At 46.6% G+C, this 17,425-nt stretch overlaps 1 protein-coding gene across 1 annotated transcript in view; it reads right to left on the reverse strand.

The window, feature by feature from the left end:
- Positions 1-17,425, reverse strand: part of tpo (thyroid peroxidase) — a 180,453-nt gene that overhangs the window by 122,912 nt on the left and 40,116 nt on the right. Inside the window, exon 6 of the mRNA XM_085996420.1 lies at positions 17,235-17,364. Within this exon, the coding sequence (XP_085852546.1) occupies positions 17,235-17,364 (130 nt within the window). The remainder of the gene's footprint in view (positions 1-17,234; positions 17,365-17,425) is intronic.

The following is a 17,425-nucleotide window of genomic DNA, read 5'->3' on the forward strand; positions in this document are numbered from 1 at the left end:
TGTTCAAAAATCTGTCTATCTCCACCATAAATGTATTTAATGACCCAGCCGCCACAGCTCTCTGGGGCAGAGAATTCCACAGATTTACGACCCTCTGAGAGAAGAAATTCCTCCTCGTCTCAGTTTTAAATGGGCGACCCTTTATTCTAAAACTGTGCCCTCTGAGGGGAAACATCCTCTCTGCATCTACCTTGTTGAGCCCCCTCAGTATCTTATATGTTTCAATAAGATCACCTCTCATTCTTCTAAATTCCAATGAGTAGAGGCCCAACCTGTTCAACCTTTCTTCATAAGTCAACCCCCTCATCTCGGGAATTAACCTCGTGAACCTTCTCTGAACTGCCTGCAATGCAAGTATAAAATCAGACATTGTATCCCAGCAGCTACAATGAAGATATGCTTCACTGACACAGGGCAGAGCGGCTGTCCATAGCAAGGAGCGAGTTTTGAAGTGAGTAGGATCTATTATTTTATTTAACGTTATTATTTTACCTGATCGTGCAACAAAAGAGAAAGCATTCAGAAATGAAATTATACCCTGTCTGCCTTACAGAATTGAACACTACAGTTCTGTGTTGGCTGGCACTCATGCTGCATGGGTTTGTCAGTTCTGTTGATGGCTCAGAATTGATGTCCAGGGCTGAAGGTTACGCTTATCCCTGCCGATTTTATGGAGCCAGTTACTGAGGGAACTCGCTGAGTGGGGTTGAGCAGCATGTCAGAGCTGAAATGTCAGGCCGAGGCCTTTAGAAGAGTTATCCACCCAAGCAGCAGACATAATGGCCTTGATATTAATGTGAAGGCAGCTTCTGAGTGGTGGGGAGGGGGGTGGAATTGCGTGGGCGGAAGTCAATTCAGATGCTCGGAATCTGCGATCTCAACGCAACTGTACCAACTAATTTTGAATTCCGGGTTTTGCGTCTCCAAGCTGCGCAGCAGGCGTGATGCATGCCCGCATGATGCAATCGCAGCTGTATTTAAGAACATAAGGACATACGAAATAGGAGCAGGAGTAGGCCATTTGACCCCTCGAGCTTGCTCCGCCATTCAATAAGATCATGGCTGATCTGATCTTTACCTCAACTCCACTTTCCTGCCCACTCCTCATAACACTTCACCCCTCTATAGTTCAAATATCTGTCTATCTCCGCCTTGAATATATTCAATGACCCAGCCTCTACTGCTCTGTGGGGTAGAGAATTCCAAAGATTCACGACCCTCTGAGAGAAGAAATTCCTCCTCATCTCCGTTTTGAATGGGTGACCCCTTATCCTGAAACTATGCCCCCTAGTTCTAGATTCCCCCACTAGGGGAAACACCCTCTCTGCATCTACCCTGTCAAGCCCCCTCAGAATCTTATATGTTTCAATAAGATCACCTCTCATTCTTCTAAACTCCAATGAGTATAGGCCCAACCTGCTCAACCTTTCTTCATAAGACAACCACCTCATCTCTGGAATCAACCTAGTGAACCTTCTCTGAACTGCCTCCAATGCAAGTATATCCCTCCTTAAATAAGGAGACAAAAACTGTACGCAGTACTCCTTGCAATAAAGGCCAACATTCCATTTGCCTTCCTAATTACTTGCTGTACCTGCATGCTAACTTTTTGTGTTTCATGTACGAGGACCCCCAGATCCCTCTGTACCGAAGCATTTTGTAGTCTCTCTCATTTAAATAATAATTTGCTTTTATATTCTTCCTACCAAAGTGGATAACTTCACATTTTCCCACATTATACTCCACCTGCCAAATTTTTGCCCACTCACTTAATCTATCTATATCCCTTTGCAGGCTCTTTGTGTTCTCCTCACAACTTGCTTTCCCACCTATCTTTGTATCATCAGCAAATTTGGCTACATTACACTCAGTCCCTTCATCCAAGTCATTGATACAGATTGTAAATAGTTGAGGCCCCAGCACTGATCCCTGTGGCACCCCACTAGTTACAGTTTGCCAACCTGAAAATTACCCATTTATTCCGACTCTCTGTTTTCTGTCAGTTAGCCAATCCTCTATCCATGCTAATATATTACCCCCAACCCTGTGAGCTCTTATCTTGTGCAGTAACCTTTTATGTGGCACCTTATTGAATGCCATCTGGAAATCCAAATACACGACATCTACTGGTTCCCCTTTATCCACCCTGCTCGTTACATCCTCAAAGAACTCTAGCAAATTTGTCAAACACGATTTCCCTTTCATAAAACCATGCATGATTGTATTATGATTTTCTAAATGTCCTGCTACCACTTCCTTAATAATAGACTCCAGCATTTTCCCAATGACAGATGTTAGGCTAACTGGTCTATAGTTTCCTGCTTTCTGTCTCCCTCCTTTCTTGAATAGGAGCGCTACTTTTGCGGTTTTCCAATCCATTGGGACCTTTCCAGAATCTAAGGTAATTTTGGTAGATTACAACCAATGCATCCACTATCTCTGCAGCCACTTCTTTTAAGACCCTAAGATGCAGGCCATCAGGTCCAGGGGACTTGTCCATCTTAGTCCCATTAGTTTGCCTAGTACTTTTTCTCTAGTGATAGTGATTGTTTTAAGTTCCTCCCTCCATATAGCCCCTTGAATATCTATTATTATTGGGATGCTTTTAGTGTCTTCTACCATGAAGACCGATACAAAATATTTGTTCAAAGTCTCTGCCATTTCCCTGTTTCCCATTATTAATTCCCCAGTCTCATTTTCTAAGGGACCAATGTTTACTTTAGCTACTCTCTTCCTTTTTATATACCTGTAGAAGCTCTTACTGTTTGTTTTTATATTTCTTGCTAGTTTACTCTCATAATCTATCTTCTCCCTCTTTATTATTTCTTTAGTCATCCTTTGCTGGTTTCTAAAAATTTCCCAATCCTCTGGCTTACCACTAATCTTCACGGTGTGGAGATGCCAGAGTTGGACTGGGGTGGACAAATGTAAGAAGTCACACAACACCAGGTTATAGTCAAATAAAACTGTTGGACTATAACCTGGTGTTGTGTGACTTCTTACACTAATCTTCACAACATTGTATGCCTTTGTTTTCAATTTCATACCACCCTTAACTTCCTTAGTTAGCCATGGATGGTTCATCCTTCTCTTAGAGTCTTTCTTTCTCACTGGAATATATCCTTGCTGAGAGTTAAGAAATATCTCCTTAAATGTCTGCCACTGCTTATCTACCGTCTTACCCTTTAATCTATTTTCCCAGTCCACTTTAGCCAACTCTGTCTTCATACCTTTGTAATTGCCTTTATTGAAGTTCAGGACACTAGTTTGAGACCCACGTTTCTCACCCTCAAACTGAATTTGAAATTCTAACATGCTATGATCACTCTTCCCCAGAGGATCCTTTACTATGAGATCATTAATTAATCCTATCTCATTACACAATACCAGATCTAAAATAGCCTGCTCCCTGATTGGTTCCACAATGTTTTGCTCTAAGAAAACATCTCAAGTGCACTCTATGAACTCGTCCTCAAGGCTACCTTTGCCAATTTGATTTGTCCAATCTATATGAAGATTTAAAGAGACAGTGCACAAATGGAAATTGGAGGTGTTCAGCATGGATGGTGGACATAGAGCAAGAGCAGCACCCAGATTCAATGATGCATTGCTGGAACTACTGCTGGTGCATTCAGGAGCAGGAGCAGGAGCAGGAAGGACACACCTTTCCCCAGCAATGGGAGGAAGAAACCTGTGGCTCTCACCAAGAAGGCATGGTTGGAGGTAGCTGAGGAGGTGAGCAGCAAGACTATCATGCCCAGGTCATGGATGCAGTGCAGAAAGCCGTTTAATGACCTAACCAGGTCAGGAAATGTGAGTACACTTGCTGATTCAACTACATCCTCTGATTTAAGCCATGCCCTTTCATTCTGTCTTGCCAAGCGTACTCCATTACATCACTCCTTACACCCACTCAACTTTCAGCAGCACCCAGCTTTCGCTCTCAATGCACTTCCTCACCTCCCCATTTATCCATCCATCATTGCCACTCACCCCATCCTTATGCCATGTGATGCATCTGTCTGCTAGTTACCCTCACCAAATGCACTGCATCCTTCAAATGAATACCTCACCTTCATTCACTCACACGTCTGTTTTTTCACCCCTTGTAGGAGAAGAGAACACAAAATGCAAGGGAGAGGGACAGGACTGGAGGTAGGCCACCATAAATAGTCCAGCTAACTGATGCAGAGGAGGACGCCCTGGAAATAAGTGGTACATCTGCACCCCTCTCAGTCAGAGATGGAGAGACAGGGAGCTTGCAGATTGCTGGTAACAGAATTACATATATCTATGACTGAACTATGAGAAGGCCGAGTATGGTGATTGTCAAAATTGTGACTTTGCCACGACTGAATCAGACCCCTTTCTTTTGTCTTCCAGCACCTTCACGCGTACAGCAAGTGTTGCATGACATCCATGAGCTCGATTTCGCAGAGGACCTCATTGCTTCTGAGGGTGCACCACCACAGGACCTACAGCCATGCACCAGTGGAAAACTCGGGCTTTGGTGGGTCAGCTTAGAGAGTTAGTTGGGTTTTTACCTGGTGATTCACACCTCACAAGTGTGGACGAGCAGAAACTGTTGGCAGGGACAGCTGTGGAGTTTCCGCGGCGGTGGGGGGGGGGGCGCGCAATCCACTCCAGACTCTGCTCAGCTCAACACAGGTGCTGAACCCTGGGGGATATTGTTGCGAAGGAGAATGCTAGAGGTGCATCTGTAAATTAACCAGGTACTGACCTACGTGCCACGCATATTCTCCACAATAGCGGAGAGGATGGAGGAGGCCGTGGAGGGCATTGGTGGCAGGGAATTGCGAGAATGTCTGCCATGGAGAGAGACACCGCCACCACGAGGCTTCAAGCAAGGCTCTCAAATGAGTCCATGCAGGCTATGACCACAGGCATACAGACTTTGGATCCCAGCTTGTCTGCTGCCTGAAACAGGATGACAGATACCGTATGTGTGGCCTTACAATGCGTCACTGATCTCCACCAAGGTGGTCTGCAGCAGAGTGGTAGGATTGATGCGGCGCTGGCACAGGAGAGGGATTGATGGCGAAATGGGACATGGATGTGGGAAGTCCACTCAAAGTGCTCCCACTTCTCACCCATTGCCCCCAGCCCTACTCCCCCCCGACCCCCGTCCCCCACCCGCAGCCATTACCTGACATGCTGCCTCCAGCAGGTGGAGAATTTTTTGGCGGGGCCTTCAGGGGTTCCGAAACCCAGAAGACATAGGCCAAAAGCATCTCAGCAGTCAGGACAGGGATCTGAGCAGCCTAAATCTACCTCTGCTGAAGACACATGGGATGCACCACATAGAAGCGGTAGGAAGCGTAAGTGCAAGAAATTATAATTCACCAAGGGTATGCACATGAGTTTTTGAAAAAATGTTAAGTTGTTAAGTTTCCTTTTTTTATAATGCCACATAAAATGTATTGACCAGCGCTACTTCCTCATCTTGCCCATTAGTGCATCCTGAGTGCCAGCTCGACCTTTCACTTGTTTCATGATGAATGTCAATACATGCCGGGACCCATTGGGTGGATGTACAATGGGTGGATGAGTGGTTGAAGGACTGTTTAATGTAAAGTGGGGAGTGGGGACGGTGGTCCTGGTGGTATACAGCGGATCACAGGATTTAATTTCTTATGTTTCATACTAGGTGAACCTTCGCAATGTTAAGGCACCCCTGGTGTCCCGGGCAGCAATGTAAGTGGCTGGTCTGGCAATGGGTGCCCCATCTTCATCCTCCTCCTCCTCCTCCTGGTCCTCCATGTTCTGCTGATCCAAAGATGAGTGATGAGCCCCTTCGTCCTCCTCTTTAATCTTCTCTGCTGCGCAATGTTGTGCAGGACGCAGCACGCCACTATTAATCTAGAGGCTCTCGTTGGAGAGTTGAAGGGTGCCTCCAAACCTACCGAGGCACCTGAAGTGCATCTTCGACATTCCGATGGTTTGCTCTATGACAACTGGTGGTCATGTGGCTCTCGTTGTGGCACTCCTGCGCCGCATTGGTGGGGTTCCACACAGGTGTCATGAGCCAAGTTTGAAGGCGGTATCCCTTGTCTCCTACGAGCCAGCCCTCAAGCCTGCTTCCTGGAAGGAAAAGATCTGGAACGTTGGACTGCCGCAGTATGAAGCCCTCAAGACAGCTGCCATGGAATCTGGCGCACACCTGCATGAGCCTCTTCTTGTGGTGGCACACCAGCTGTGCATTGATGGACAAATGTCCCTTGTGGTTTATAAAAACTCCGGGTTCCTGTGGTGGTGCTCGGATTGCCATGTGTGTACAGTTGATGGCACCCTGAATCCAGCCAGAGAGCCGAATCCGAGTGCCTGCTCATTCTGGCTATTGTCATTACAGGGGAAAGTTACATAATTGCCAGCCCTGGAAAACAATCCATCCTTACGCATTTATATGCAGCCAACTGGGAGATCCTGGATATGTCTCTGGTCGGGCTCAGGTAGGATCCTGAGGCAAAAACGTTGAGGGCGGTGGTCACTTTCACAGCCACTGGTAACACCAGGTAGGAGGTCTTCCTCTAGCAGGCTGCAGCTCTCTGCCACCAACTAACGTAACAACCTCAGCCTGTGGAAGCACTGCTCTTCCGACAGGTTAATGATGCTGAGCGTCTGTCTATAAACCCTGTGATGTGGGTAGTGCCTCAGGCAACCTCGGCCCCTCTCCCGTGCACCTCTCTCCCGTGCACCTCCCTCCCGTGCACCTCCCTCCCGTGCACCTCCCTCCCGTGCACCTCCCTCCCGTGCACCTCCCTCCCGTGCACCTCCCTCCCGTGCACCTCCCTCCCGTGCATTTCTCTCCCGTGCACCTCCCTTCCGTGCACTTCCATCCCGTGCTGTGGTGATCTCACCACAGCACGTCATCCCTACTGTGGATGGTGATGATCTTCATCTTCTAATGTGCTGTCAAACACATCCAACGTGCCTCCCATCCTGATCTTGTCAGTTTGAAAGGCTCCAAGGTTGAAAAAAGCTGTATCCACACAAGCACCCTCTGCCAAACGTTTGCCAGAGCGAACTGAGACACCAGCTGCAATAAATGAGCTTTTATTCAGATGGGACAATGACAATTTAAATACCTGTAAGAATTCGCAATAATTTACAGTTCTGAAGATTTTTTTTTTTTGATTAAAGAATCCCTAGGCGTTGTGCTTTTAAATTTCCAGGGATAAAAATGGCTGTCACACCACATGGCCGAAGACAAAGGACTTGGAAAGCAGCTTTCTGTGTCTGGAAGTAAGGTTCAATGGAGCTGCCAATCAAAGGGGTGTCCCCACCCCCCCTGCAGCAGGACAATCAATGCCTGTTTACAAAACGTTCTACAATGTTGACTCTAAGGTCGAGTGCTTGAAACTGCCAGCATGAACAAAGGAACTTTGTTTGCTAAGCACTCAAGACTGTCAATCAATTGTGGTTCCAGATGACCACAGGACAATGCTTTGTTTACAAAGCAATTGAATGCTATTAGCATTTGTTTGTATATCGAGTGGATACATCTAAACTGCAGAACAGACTTTTGGATCTTGAATGGGAACCGTTTAAGAACTGAATGGGTTTAAATCACCTAGCATTCTGGACAATAGAGCAGTTGTATTTCCCTTTTGTTTCAGCCCAGGGAGCTCCGGAAGACACATTAACCCAGTCCAACCACTCTGAGTTAGCCAATCACAGCTTTCTCTTGTGTATTGGACCCTTTGGGTGGGAATTTTGCACACAGCCCTTGCAAGGCAAAACGGCAGGAGCTCACCAGGTATATAAGATAGCTGCTGAGAAGCTATCTCTCTCTTTACTTCCTGGGACCAGAGGTGAGCAGGGTGTTCTGACTCCTCGGCAAGGCAACCTAGCAAGAGTTAGGGGGTGGTGATTTTAGGGTAATTGCTAAGATTGTTTAAGTAACATTGGAGCCATTTTATCCCTCATTTTCGCCATCTGCAACCCCCTGTTATATAGTTTTACTGTAATTACTGTGTTTGTGTGGTATAGTTTATTCTTTTGATTGTAGTTTATTTAGGTAATAAAACTTGATTTTTCTCTCATCCAAACCACTTGTCCGTTTTAATATCATTAATTATAAGTTCCTCCACTCAGAACTGAAGGAGGGGTAGCGATTCGAAACCGCTGTTTGTAAATTGGTTTAGAGTGCAGCAGCAAAAGGCTGCTGACCAGGTGAATTACTGTAAACCAGGTAAAAGGTTGGAATTGGTCAGAGCTCAGAGGCAAAGGCTGCTGGCCAGGTAAATTACCATAAACCAGTTAAAAGATGCCCCCCTTACATACCCACCTGAACTGCTGCTCAATATCATCTCTGTTTCCCTGGTCAGTTACCTGAGCTCCAGGAACCTGTGCTGCAAACGTTAAATTTGGAGCAAAGTTAAAAGCAACTTGCAAAGACCTCATTAACATCTCCTAAGGATCTATCCTTGGCTCCCTCCTACTTCTCATCTACATGCTGCTCCTTGGCGACATCATCCGAAAACACAGCGTCAGTTTCCACATGTACGCTGACGACACCCAGCTCTACCTCACCACCACTTCTCTCGACCCCTCCACGGTCTCTAAATTGTCAGGCTGCTTGTCCGATTTACAGTTCTGGATGAGCAAAAATTTTCTCCAATTAAATACTGGAAAGACCGAAGCCATTGTTTTCGGTCCCCGCCACAAACTCCGTTCCCCAGTCACTGACTCCATCCCTCTCCCTAACATCTGTCTGAGGCTGAACCACACTGTTCACAACCTTGGTGTCATATTTGACACTGAAATGAGCTTCAGACCACATATCCGCAGCATAACAAAGACTGCCTATTTCCACTTCCGGAACATAGCCCGTCTCCGCCCTTGCCTCAGCTCATCTGCTGCTGAAACCCTCATCCATGCCTTTGTTACCTCTAGACTTGACTATTCCAACGCACTCCTGGCTGGCCTCCCACATTCCACCCTACGTAAACTTGAGGTCATCCAAAACTCGGCTGCCCGTGTCCTAACTCGCACCAAGTCCCATTTGCCAATCACCCCTGTGCTCGCTGACCTACATTGGCTCCCGGTTAAGCAGTGCCTCGATTTCGAAATTCTGATTCTTGTTTTCAAATCCCTCCATGGCCTCGCCCCTCCCTATCTCTGTAATCTCCTCCAGCCCCACAAACCCCGAGATATCTGCACTCCTCTAATTCTGCCCTCTTAAGCATCCCTGATTATAATCGCTCAACCTTTGGTGGCCGTGCTTTCTGTTGCCTGGGCCCTAAGCGCTGGAATTCCCTGCCTAAACCTGTCCGCCTCGTCACCTCTCTTTCCTTCTTTCAGACGCTCCTTAAAACCTACCTCTTTGACCAAGCTTTTGGTCATCTGCCCTAAGTTATCCTTATGTGGATCGGTGTCAAATTTTTTGTCTTAAAATACTCCTGTGAAGCGCCTTGGGACATTTTACTATGTTAAAGGCGCTATATAAATACAAGTTGTTGTTGTTAATTGCACCAATAACTACCTGCCCTCCTGGAATAATTAAATCCTTGACTTTGGTGAGTAGATTTCTCACTGGCATGCAAATACGTCTACGTTAAACCCGGACGTGGACGCGTTGGAGCCGGGTTCCGATTGAAAATTAAAATTTTTTAACTTCCCACCCACTCCCAACCCACCCATTCTTGGGGGTTAAAATTCCCCCTGATATATCAAGTTGGGGAAGTACCTTGGCCTAGAAATTCAGTTGCGTTTGCGCCCACTTATTGGCTATAAAGTGGTTTGCGCCTGAAGTTTTTTATCGCCCGAAATTCAGACGGACCCTAACATCGGCGTTAGCTGGTAGCGCCGCGCCGGCACCGATGACGTCATCGGTGTGCGCAGCGCCCCGGTTGCAATGCTATTCCGGCCCGATGGCCAAATTCAGTTGCGGCCGCCTCGCCCGTGGCAGCCGCAAACAGCGTTTGTGAAACGGGGTCTTGCAGCTCCGAAAGGCCGGCGCATAAAGGTGGAGCGGCGGCCGGCCGCTTTCCCGGCGGCCGCCTGCCCGCACCTCCCTCCCCGGACTCCTGCACCACCCCCCCGCGGCATTGATGTCTGAGTCCCGCGAGCCCGGCACTTCTCCGTGGTGCCGGGCTCATTTGCCGGGGGAATCCACCGGCGATCTGACGGCTGCAGGCAGCTCCTCCTTAAGAGAAGGAGGAGGCCTGCAGTACCCCAGCCTGCCGCACCGCATCGGGTGCCGCAGCGGCAGCTGGACGCCTGAAAGTGACATTCATCGCCCCTAGCGAGGCGGCCAAACCCTGCAATAGCGCCCGCCGCCGTCTTGGCCTGTCGCAACTGAATTTTAGGCGGGCGCTACGGGAATCCTGGCGAGCGCAAAATTTCGGGCGCAAAAGACCTGGCGGGGCCATACCGAATTTCTAGGCCCTTATATTTGAAAATACTTTCCCAATAATGAGGTTCCCCTTTAATTTCACAACGACTAACTACTTAGCTTGTGAGTGCTGATGACATAATTGGATAGAATTGACCTGGAGGAGTTATTAAGCCTGATAAGTATCAGGGAACTGTATTCACATATACAGCTGTAATAGGATCTCTAAAACACCTTGGGAGAGAAATTCGGTATCGCCCCGTTTGGGGCGCAATTATCGGCCATGCGCAAAGTTTGGCGCCTGGCGCTAATTATTGCCTCTGACTGCAAACTTGGCTTCTATCGCCCCTGGAGGTGATTGGAGCGCTAAATCAGGTGCTACACACGCTCTTAAGGCACTAACGCTGAGGAGCGAGGCGCTACCTCAGAGTGCTGGCGAAGCTCAGGTGATGTCAGTCAGCAATGGAGCACAGACACACTGGCGCCGGCCAGTTCTTAAAGGGGAGGGTCGATCTTGCTCTCCATCCACACCCTGCTCATTGCAGCCTTGAATCTCGGCCTGGAGAGACCTGTACATCAAATCTGCTGGAAAGAACAATGGAGAGACCCAGGGAAAGAGCGCAGAGTGCAGCCCCCATAGTCTCTTCTAAATCGATACAAGGAAGGTCAAATCAAAATGAACCTGCAAAGTATGATAGCAAAATACTGCAGATGCTGGAAATCCGAAATAACAACAGAAAATGCTGGAAAAACTCAGCAGGCCAGGCAACATCCGTGGAGAGAAATCTCTGAGTTTTTCCAGCATTTTCTGTTGAACCTGCAAAGTGCTGCTCAGTACCCAAAACTCCTTCACACAGCGTTGAATCTCTCCAGAAGTCTCTCTCTCTCTCTCTCTCTCTCTCAGAATGCGTGGTGCAAAAATGTCGCCGACAAAAAAAGGCAGGAAGCGGTCGCTTTTAAATAGCGCTCCCCCAGTCCCTTCCCGACTGCAAAACGCTCCCCTCAACCTGTCGTTGCTAGCGGCAGGCGGTAAGGCAGGGGGCGCCACTCAATTTCCAGTCCGGGGCACTAACGGGGCGTTGCACGCTTGACTGACATCACGATCTGCGGGCGCAGGAGATCATGGCGGTAGTGTTTATCACTGCCGCAAAATGTCTGGTCAATTTCGCGAGCGGCACAAACATCGCCGTGTCCGGGCGCCAGTTGCTTTGCGCCCCAGGGTGCTAACGGGAGGCGCAAAGCAACGGGATTTTTCTCCCCTTGTGGTTACTGCCTATATCAAATAATATAATAAAACTCAAGATGCCAGATGTCATTTTTATAGTATTTTGCATCAGTAATATCCTATTGCTCATTTGTGTGCAAAGGTTCTGAAGGTGGCACCTTGCTCACTGCCACACATGCAAATGCTTTGCACCGTTAAATAAATGTGACCTTGTAGACTGGAACCTAGTTGGTGCACTGAGAAGGACACTGCTGTAGGAAGTTCGGTAAAAATAGCAAAGACATCGATTTCCGGTGGCCTTGCTGCAGCCTCTTGAAGACTGTTCAGTTGGGAAAGTGGTAAAGAGCTGCTCCAGGTATCTCAGCGATAGGTCAATTGACCGTTGGGTGCTTAACTTCCTGATCTGTGCTCCCAGTGCATAAAGCTGCTGCTGGATGTGCTGAAAACCCAAGGTAAATCAGAAAGTGTCTTACAAATCTCTTGCACGGCACAAAGCTTCATGTAGGTAGTGATGTACAATTATAGCAGTCATTCTAAATCAACTCTTGTCTGAAGAAGCACACAACATTACAGGTGGCTTGTTCTGTTAATTTACATATTAGCATCCTCAGCCAAAGACCAATTCTTTATACAGACTAATAAGATCTGGATATTTTCTGCAAAATGTTAATAGTCTTCCCCGAGAGAGCCAGACAGACAGTTTACAAGTGCTGATGATTGTTATGCTATTTATTTGCTTAACGTTTGCTTGATTTGTTGTGAGGTGCCAACCTGGTGACGCTACAACACAGGACTACATGCATGCTAAACAGCCGAGGTAGCATGCTATAAACAGAGCGAACCAATGGATCAGATCAAAGCTCTGAAGTCCTGCCGCATCCAGTCGTGAATGGTGGTGAACCATTAAACAACTAATGGGAGGAGGAGGCTCCATGAACATCTCCATCCTCAATGATGGCGGAGCCCAGCACGTGAGTGCAAAAGACAAGGCTGAAGTGTTTGCAACCATCTTCAGCAAGAGGTGCCGAGTGGATGATTCATCTTGACCTCCTGCTGAGGTCCCCACCATCACAGAAGCCAGTCTTCGCCAAATCGATTCACTCCACGTGATATTAAGAAACGGCGGAGTGCACTGGATACAGCAAAGGACATGTGCCCCAACAACAGCTGTCGTGCTGAAGACTTGTGCTCCAGAACTAGCCGCGTCTCTAGCCAAGCTGTTCCAGTACAGCTGCAACAATGGCGTCTACCTGACAAAGTGGAAAACTGCCCAGGTATGTCCTGTCCACAAAAAGCAGGACAAATCCAATCCGGCCAATTACAACCCATTCAGTCTACTCTCAATCATCAGCAAAGCGATGGAAGGTGTCGTCGACAATGCTATCAAGTGACAGTTATTCACTAATAACCTGCTCACTGATGCTCAGTTTGGGTTCCATCAGGACCACTCGACTCCCGACCTCATTACAGCCTTGGCCCAAACATGGACAAAAGAGCTGAATTCCAGAGGTGAGGTGAGAGTGACTGCCCTTGACATCCAGGCAGCATTTGATCGAGTGTGTCATCAAGGAGCCCTAGTAAACTGAAGTCAATGCGAATCAGAGAGAAAACTGTCCACTGACTAGAGTCATATCTAACACAAAGGAAGATGGTTGTGGTTGTTGGAGGTCAATCATCTCAGCCCCAGGATTTTGCTGCCGGAGTTCCTCAGGGCAGTGTCCTAGGCCCAACCATCTTCAGCTGCTTCCTCAATGACCTACTCTCCAACATAAGGTCAGAAGTGGGGATGTTCGCTGATGACTCCACAGTGTTCAGTGCCATTCGCAACTCCTCAGATAATGAATCAGTCCATGTCCACGTGCAGCAAGACCTGGATGACATTCAGGCTTGGGCTGATAAGCAGTAAGTAACATTTGTGCCACACAAGTGCCAGGCAATGACTATCTCCAACAAGAAAAGGTCTAACCACCTCCCTTTGACATTCAATGGCATTACCATTTTCAAAGCCCCCACCATCAACATCCTAGGGGTCACCATTGACCAGGAACTTAACTGGACCAGCCACATAATTACTGCGGCTACAAGAGCAGGTCAGAGGCTGGGTATTCTGTGGCAAGTGTCTCACCTCCTGACTCCCCAAAGCCTTTCCATCATCTACACGGTACAAGTCAGGAGTTTGATGGAATACTCTCTACTTGTTTGGATGAGTGCAGCTCCAAAAACACTCAAGAACCTCGACACCATCCAGGACAAAGCAGCCCACTTGATTGTCATCCCATCTACCACCTTAAACTTTAATTCCCTCCACCACTGGCGCACCATGTCTGCAGTGTGTATCATCTATAAGATACACTCCAGCAACTTGCCAAGGCTTCTTCGACAGCACATCCCAAACCCACGACCTCTACCACCTAGAAGGACAAGGGCAGCAGGCGCATGGGAACACCATCACCTGCAAGTTCCCCTCCAAGTCACACACCATCCTGATTTGGAAATATATCGCCGTCCCTTCATTGTTGCTCTGTCAAAATCCTGGAACTCCCTCCCTAACTCTCTCCCTAACAGCACTGTGGGAGCACCTTCACCACACGGACTGCAACGGACCACCACCTTCTCAAGGGCAATTAGGGATGGCAATAAAGGCTGGCCTTGCCAGCGACGCCCACATCCCGTGAAATAAATAATAAAAAAGTACTTTCTCAAGTTAAAACACAAACAAAACCCATTCTGAACTTGCTGTCAATATCGGCAAAATCATAAATACTTGCTGTATAATCTTTACAAGTGGAAATACGCTCACAGTATCCGGGGCAGTGATTTTCTCATGACAATAACAAGTCAACCATTTCACTTAGTTTCCTTTCATGTGTTTTACTTTTGTATTTTTTCTCTGCTGACGAGAGTAATAAGTAATTATCCCTGTGTGCTGTTAGATCAGTTTAAGAAATTAGGCATAGCAACTGCTGATAACGACAATGGCCTTCACCAGGAGCTGTAAAAATTGCGTAGATTAGAGAAGATGAGTTGTCAATGTCAATTCAACTGTGTTTTATGACTAAAAGCCATTAAATCCTAGGATTCTGCCCTCTTATTGCTAGAAGTCTTGTAAATTAAGCTGGCTTAATAATTCACAGCCATTGGAACAAATTTCAAACATGAAAAATAGAAGTCTATTGTTTTATTGATATATAAATGAAATGCCTAGCACATAGTATGTTCAGTCGTAAAGATCAGTCGAGAAACTAATAAAGCTGAACAATTGACTACATCAAATTTTCATTTCACTCCAGAAAGGTTCTTTTCTTTCAGTTGTTGAATTATTTCAGATATGACCTACAGAGCTTGTCCTCTATATCTTGCGTAGTACCCTGGGTTGCCATGGTCACTAAGAATAAAAGGTCGTACATGTCAACATTTCTCAAAGGTTGTCTCTGCCCATTCTCTCAAATGTAACCTTTGCTAAAAGCATTTTAACTGTTTAAATAATGAATCTTGGACAATCTTCTTCAATGATTACCGTACTCTAAATTGATATTTTTTACACCCTTTGAATCCCAATTTTATGAAACAGCACCAAAGTCCTAGTGGTCCCGTTTCTCCTTAAATTTCAAAAGCCTTCCTCTAAAGATTATATGCCTTGCAGTGACCATCATTTCCAAATATAGCAGACAGCAAGAACTCAGTGCTCATAACTTTCAATTCTCTTGTAGTATAAAAATTGAATCACTATGTCCAGGTTCCCACTATGACCCTTGAAAGGCTAAAGATAATCTTGTTTCTTTAAATTCTTCAAAGGCACAGTTTCTTTATGTCTCTTCCATGTTTAATGAAAAGCTACACCGTTTTAGCTATGAAGGTTCCATCCATTGTCCTTCATCTATCAACATTCTTAACCTCACTATTTCTTCTGCTCTCAAATGCAACTCCCACATCTCCTCCATTGTTAAAGCTATTTCCAAGAAGCTCAATCTACATTTTCCTGCCAAACTGTTCAATTTTTAATTCTCTAAAAAAAACCTAAGTGTATCCAGGACTATCCACAGATCTGAGGAGGCTCTTCTAGCTCCTCTCCTGCATTCCTGGACAGGATACAAGACAAAGCTTATTGTTCATTGGGTGATCCCTCTTTCACCTCTAGTTTCAAACTCTCCCTCCCTGTTGCAACCTTTCTTGCCTATCCCTATTTTATCGTCAGTGCTTCTCTGCACTTTTCTCTCTTGGTCCTTCAAATATGCTGTGCTGCTATTCATCCTCTGATTATTTCCACTTAATTGAAATTGAACTCATTGCCTAGTTGCCTATTCTAATTCATTTTTCCCCAGCACCAGGAAAGAGTGGAACTCTTTACCTCCTTCAACTTTCCACCACAGTTCAATCTTCAGGCCTTTAATAAACAACTTTGGTGTCGCCGAATCATTACTTGCTACCTTCTCTTTTAATCTTTTCAATGTTGGTATTGTCCTGCACTATTTGGCTTAGCCCTTCACCTTGGTTTTTCAATCAGAAATAACATTTTAATCTGTATCCATTTGAAATCAACCAAAAGGTCACAACACTGGATTCTAAGGGCATTATTGTACAAATGGTACTGGTGGATATTGGTACCCATTGAGAGCAATGGATAGCCGTCAGGTCTGACTTACACTGCTTATCCACGCGCTTCTGGCTATGGAAGACAGAGCGTCGCACAATGTGCATTAAAATGAAGCTTTAACCACTTTGTATAATGTAACCAACCAGCACACTGACCATTACTGACAGAAGGGAATTGGGGGATTGAAATCACAAGAAGAACTATCATTTAATGTGGGGACTGAAATTAAGGGGGAAAAATTGGGTGGCGCCTCTTTTGGGGCGTTAACGTCGCCGGGGCGCCCCTCCACTGGAAATTGAGCAGTAGCACCCCAAGCAGCAGGTGGAGCACTACTGGAAGCGCTCCACCTCCTTCTTGGGGCGCTACAACTGAAGATCGCGGCGCTACATGCAACAGCGCCACGCGTGTCAGCATGTAGCGCCGCGTCATTGCAGGCCTCCCTCACCTGATTAAAGGGGAGGGGCTTAGTGTGCTTGCTGGACCAGCGATCACGGCCGGCACCCCAAGAAAAAAATAGGAAGGGGGCGGGCACTGGCAGTCGGACAAAAACAAATGTCCGCCCGACACCTGCCCCTTTAAGCAGCGCCGCCACCGTTGCAAAAACGCCCCCTGATCCTGTCGCTGAATTTCGCGCCCGGGCACAAAGGGATTTAACGCCACCCAGGGGCGCTAACGAGAGGCGCAAATCAACCCAATTTCTCCCCCTGAGTATTCCTGGCTTGGAACTCACAATTTCATTGAGCAAGTAAACAGTCCAACAACATCCAAGAGAGTCTGCCGTTAACTTTTCATTAACACTATTTTAAGTGTTCACTATTTAGAAGCCTCTATACTAAAATGACATTGTTGAAACACTTCAAATTAGTACTAATGCAAATAGTACAGCATATGTACAGGCAATCTCCATTTTAGATAATGCCGGGTAAGTGCATGAAGGTGCTACTTTACAATTCCGGCACCATCCCTCGAAATAGGACACTGCTCCTTTAAAAGGGAAACATTTTAATTTCTGGATCAATGAACTGAGAGAAGAGCTTGTTGAAAAGTAAAGTACTCACAAGAGGTAACTTAAAGCCTCTGTACGAGTGTTCAGCATTCCATCCTTTAGGCTGGCTGAATCCATCCTCATAACCTGGAGGAAGCCACCGTGCTAGAGCAGTGTTTGAGGCTCCCCACCTGGGATTACCTCTAAAAGAGAATGCACAAAAAAAAATGGGCTAAATCCTGAGCATACGGGTCCTTTAAAAAA

The sequence above is a fragment of the Somniosus microcephalus genome, chromosome 9 (assembly GCF_052327205.1).
Source record: "Somniosus microcephalus isolate GS21.2 chromosome 9, FLI_Smic_1.0, whole genome shotgun sequence".
Taxonomy (NCBI): domain Eukaryota; kingdom Metazoa; phylum Chordata; class Chondrichthyes; order Squaliformes; family Somniosidae; genus Somniosus; species Somniosus microcephalus.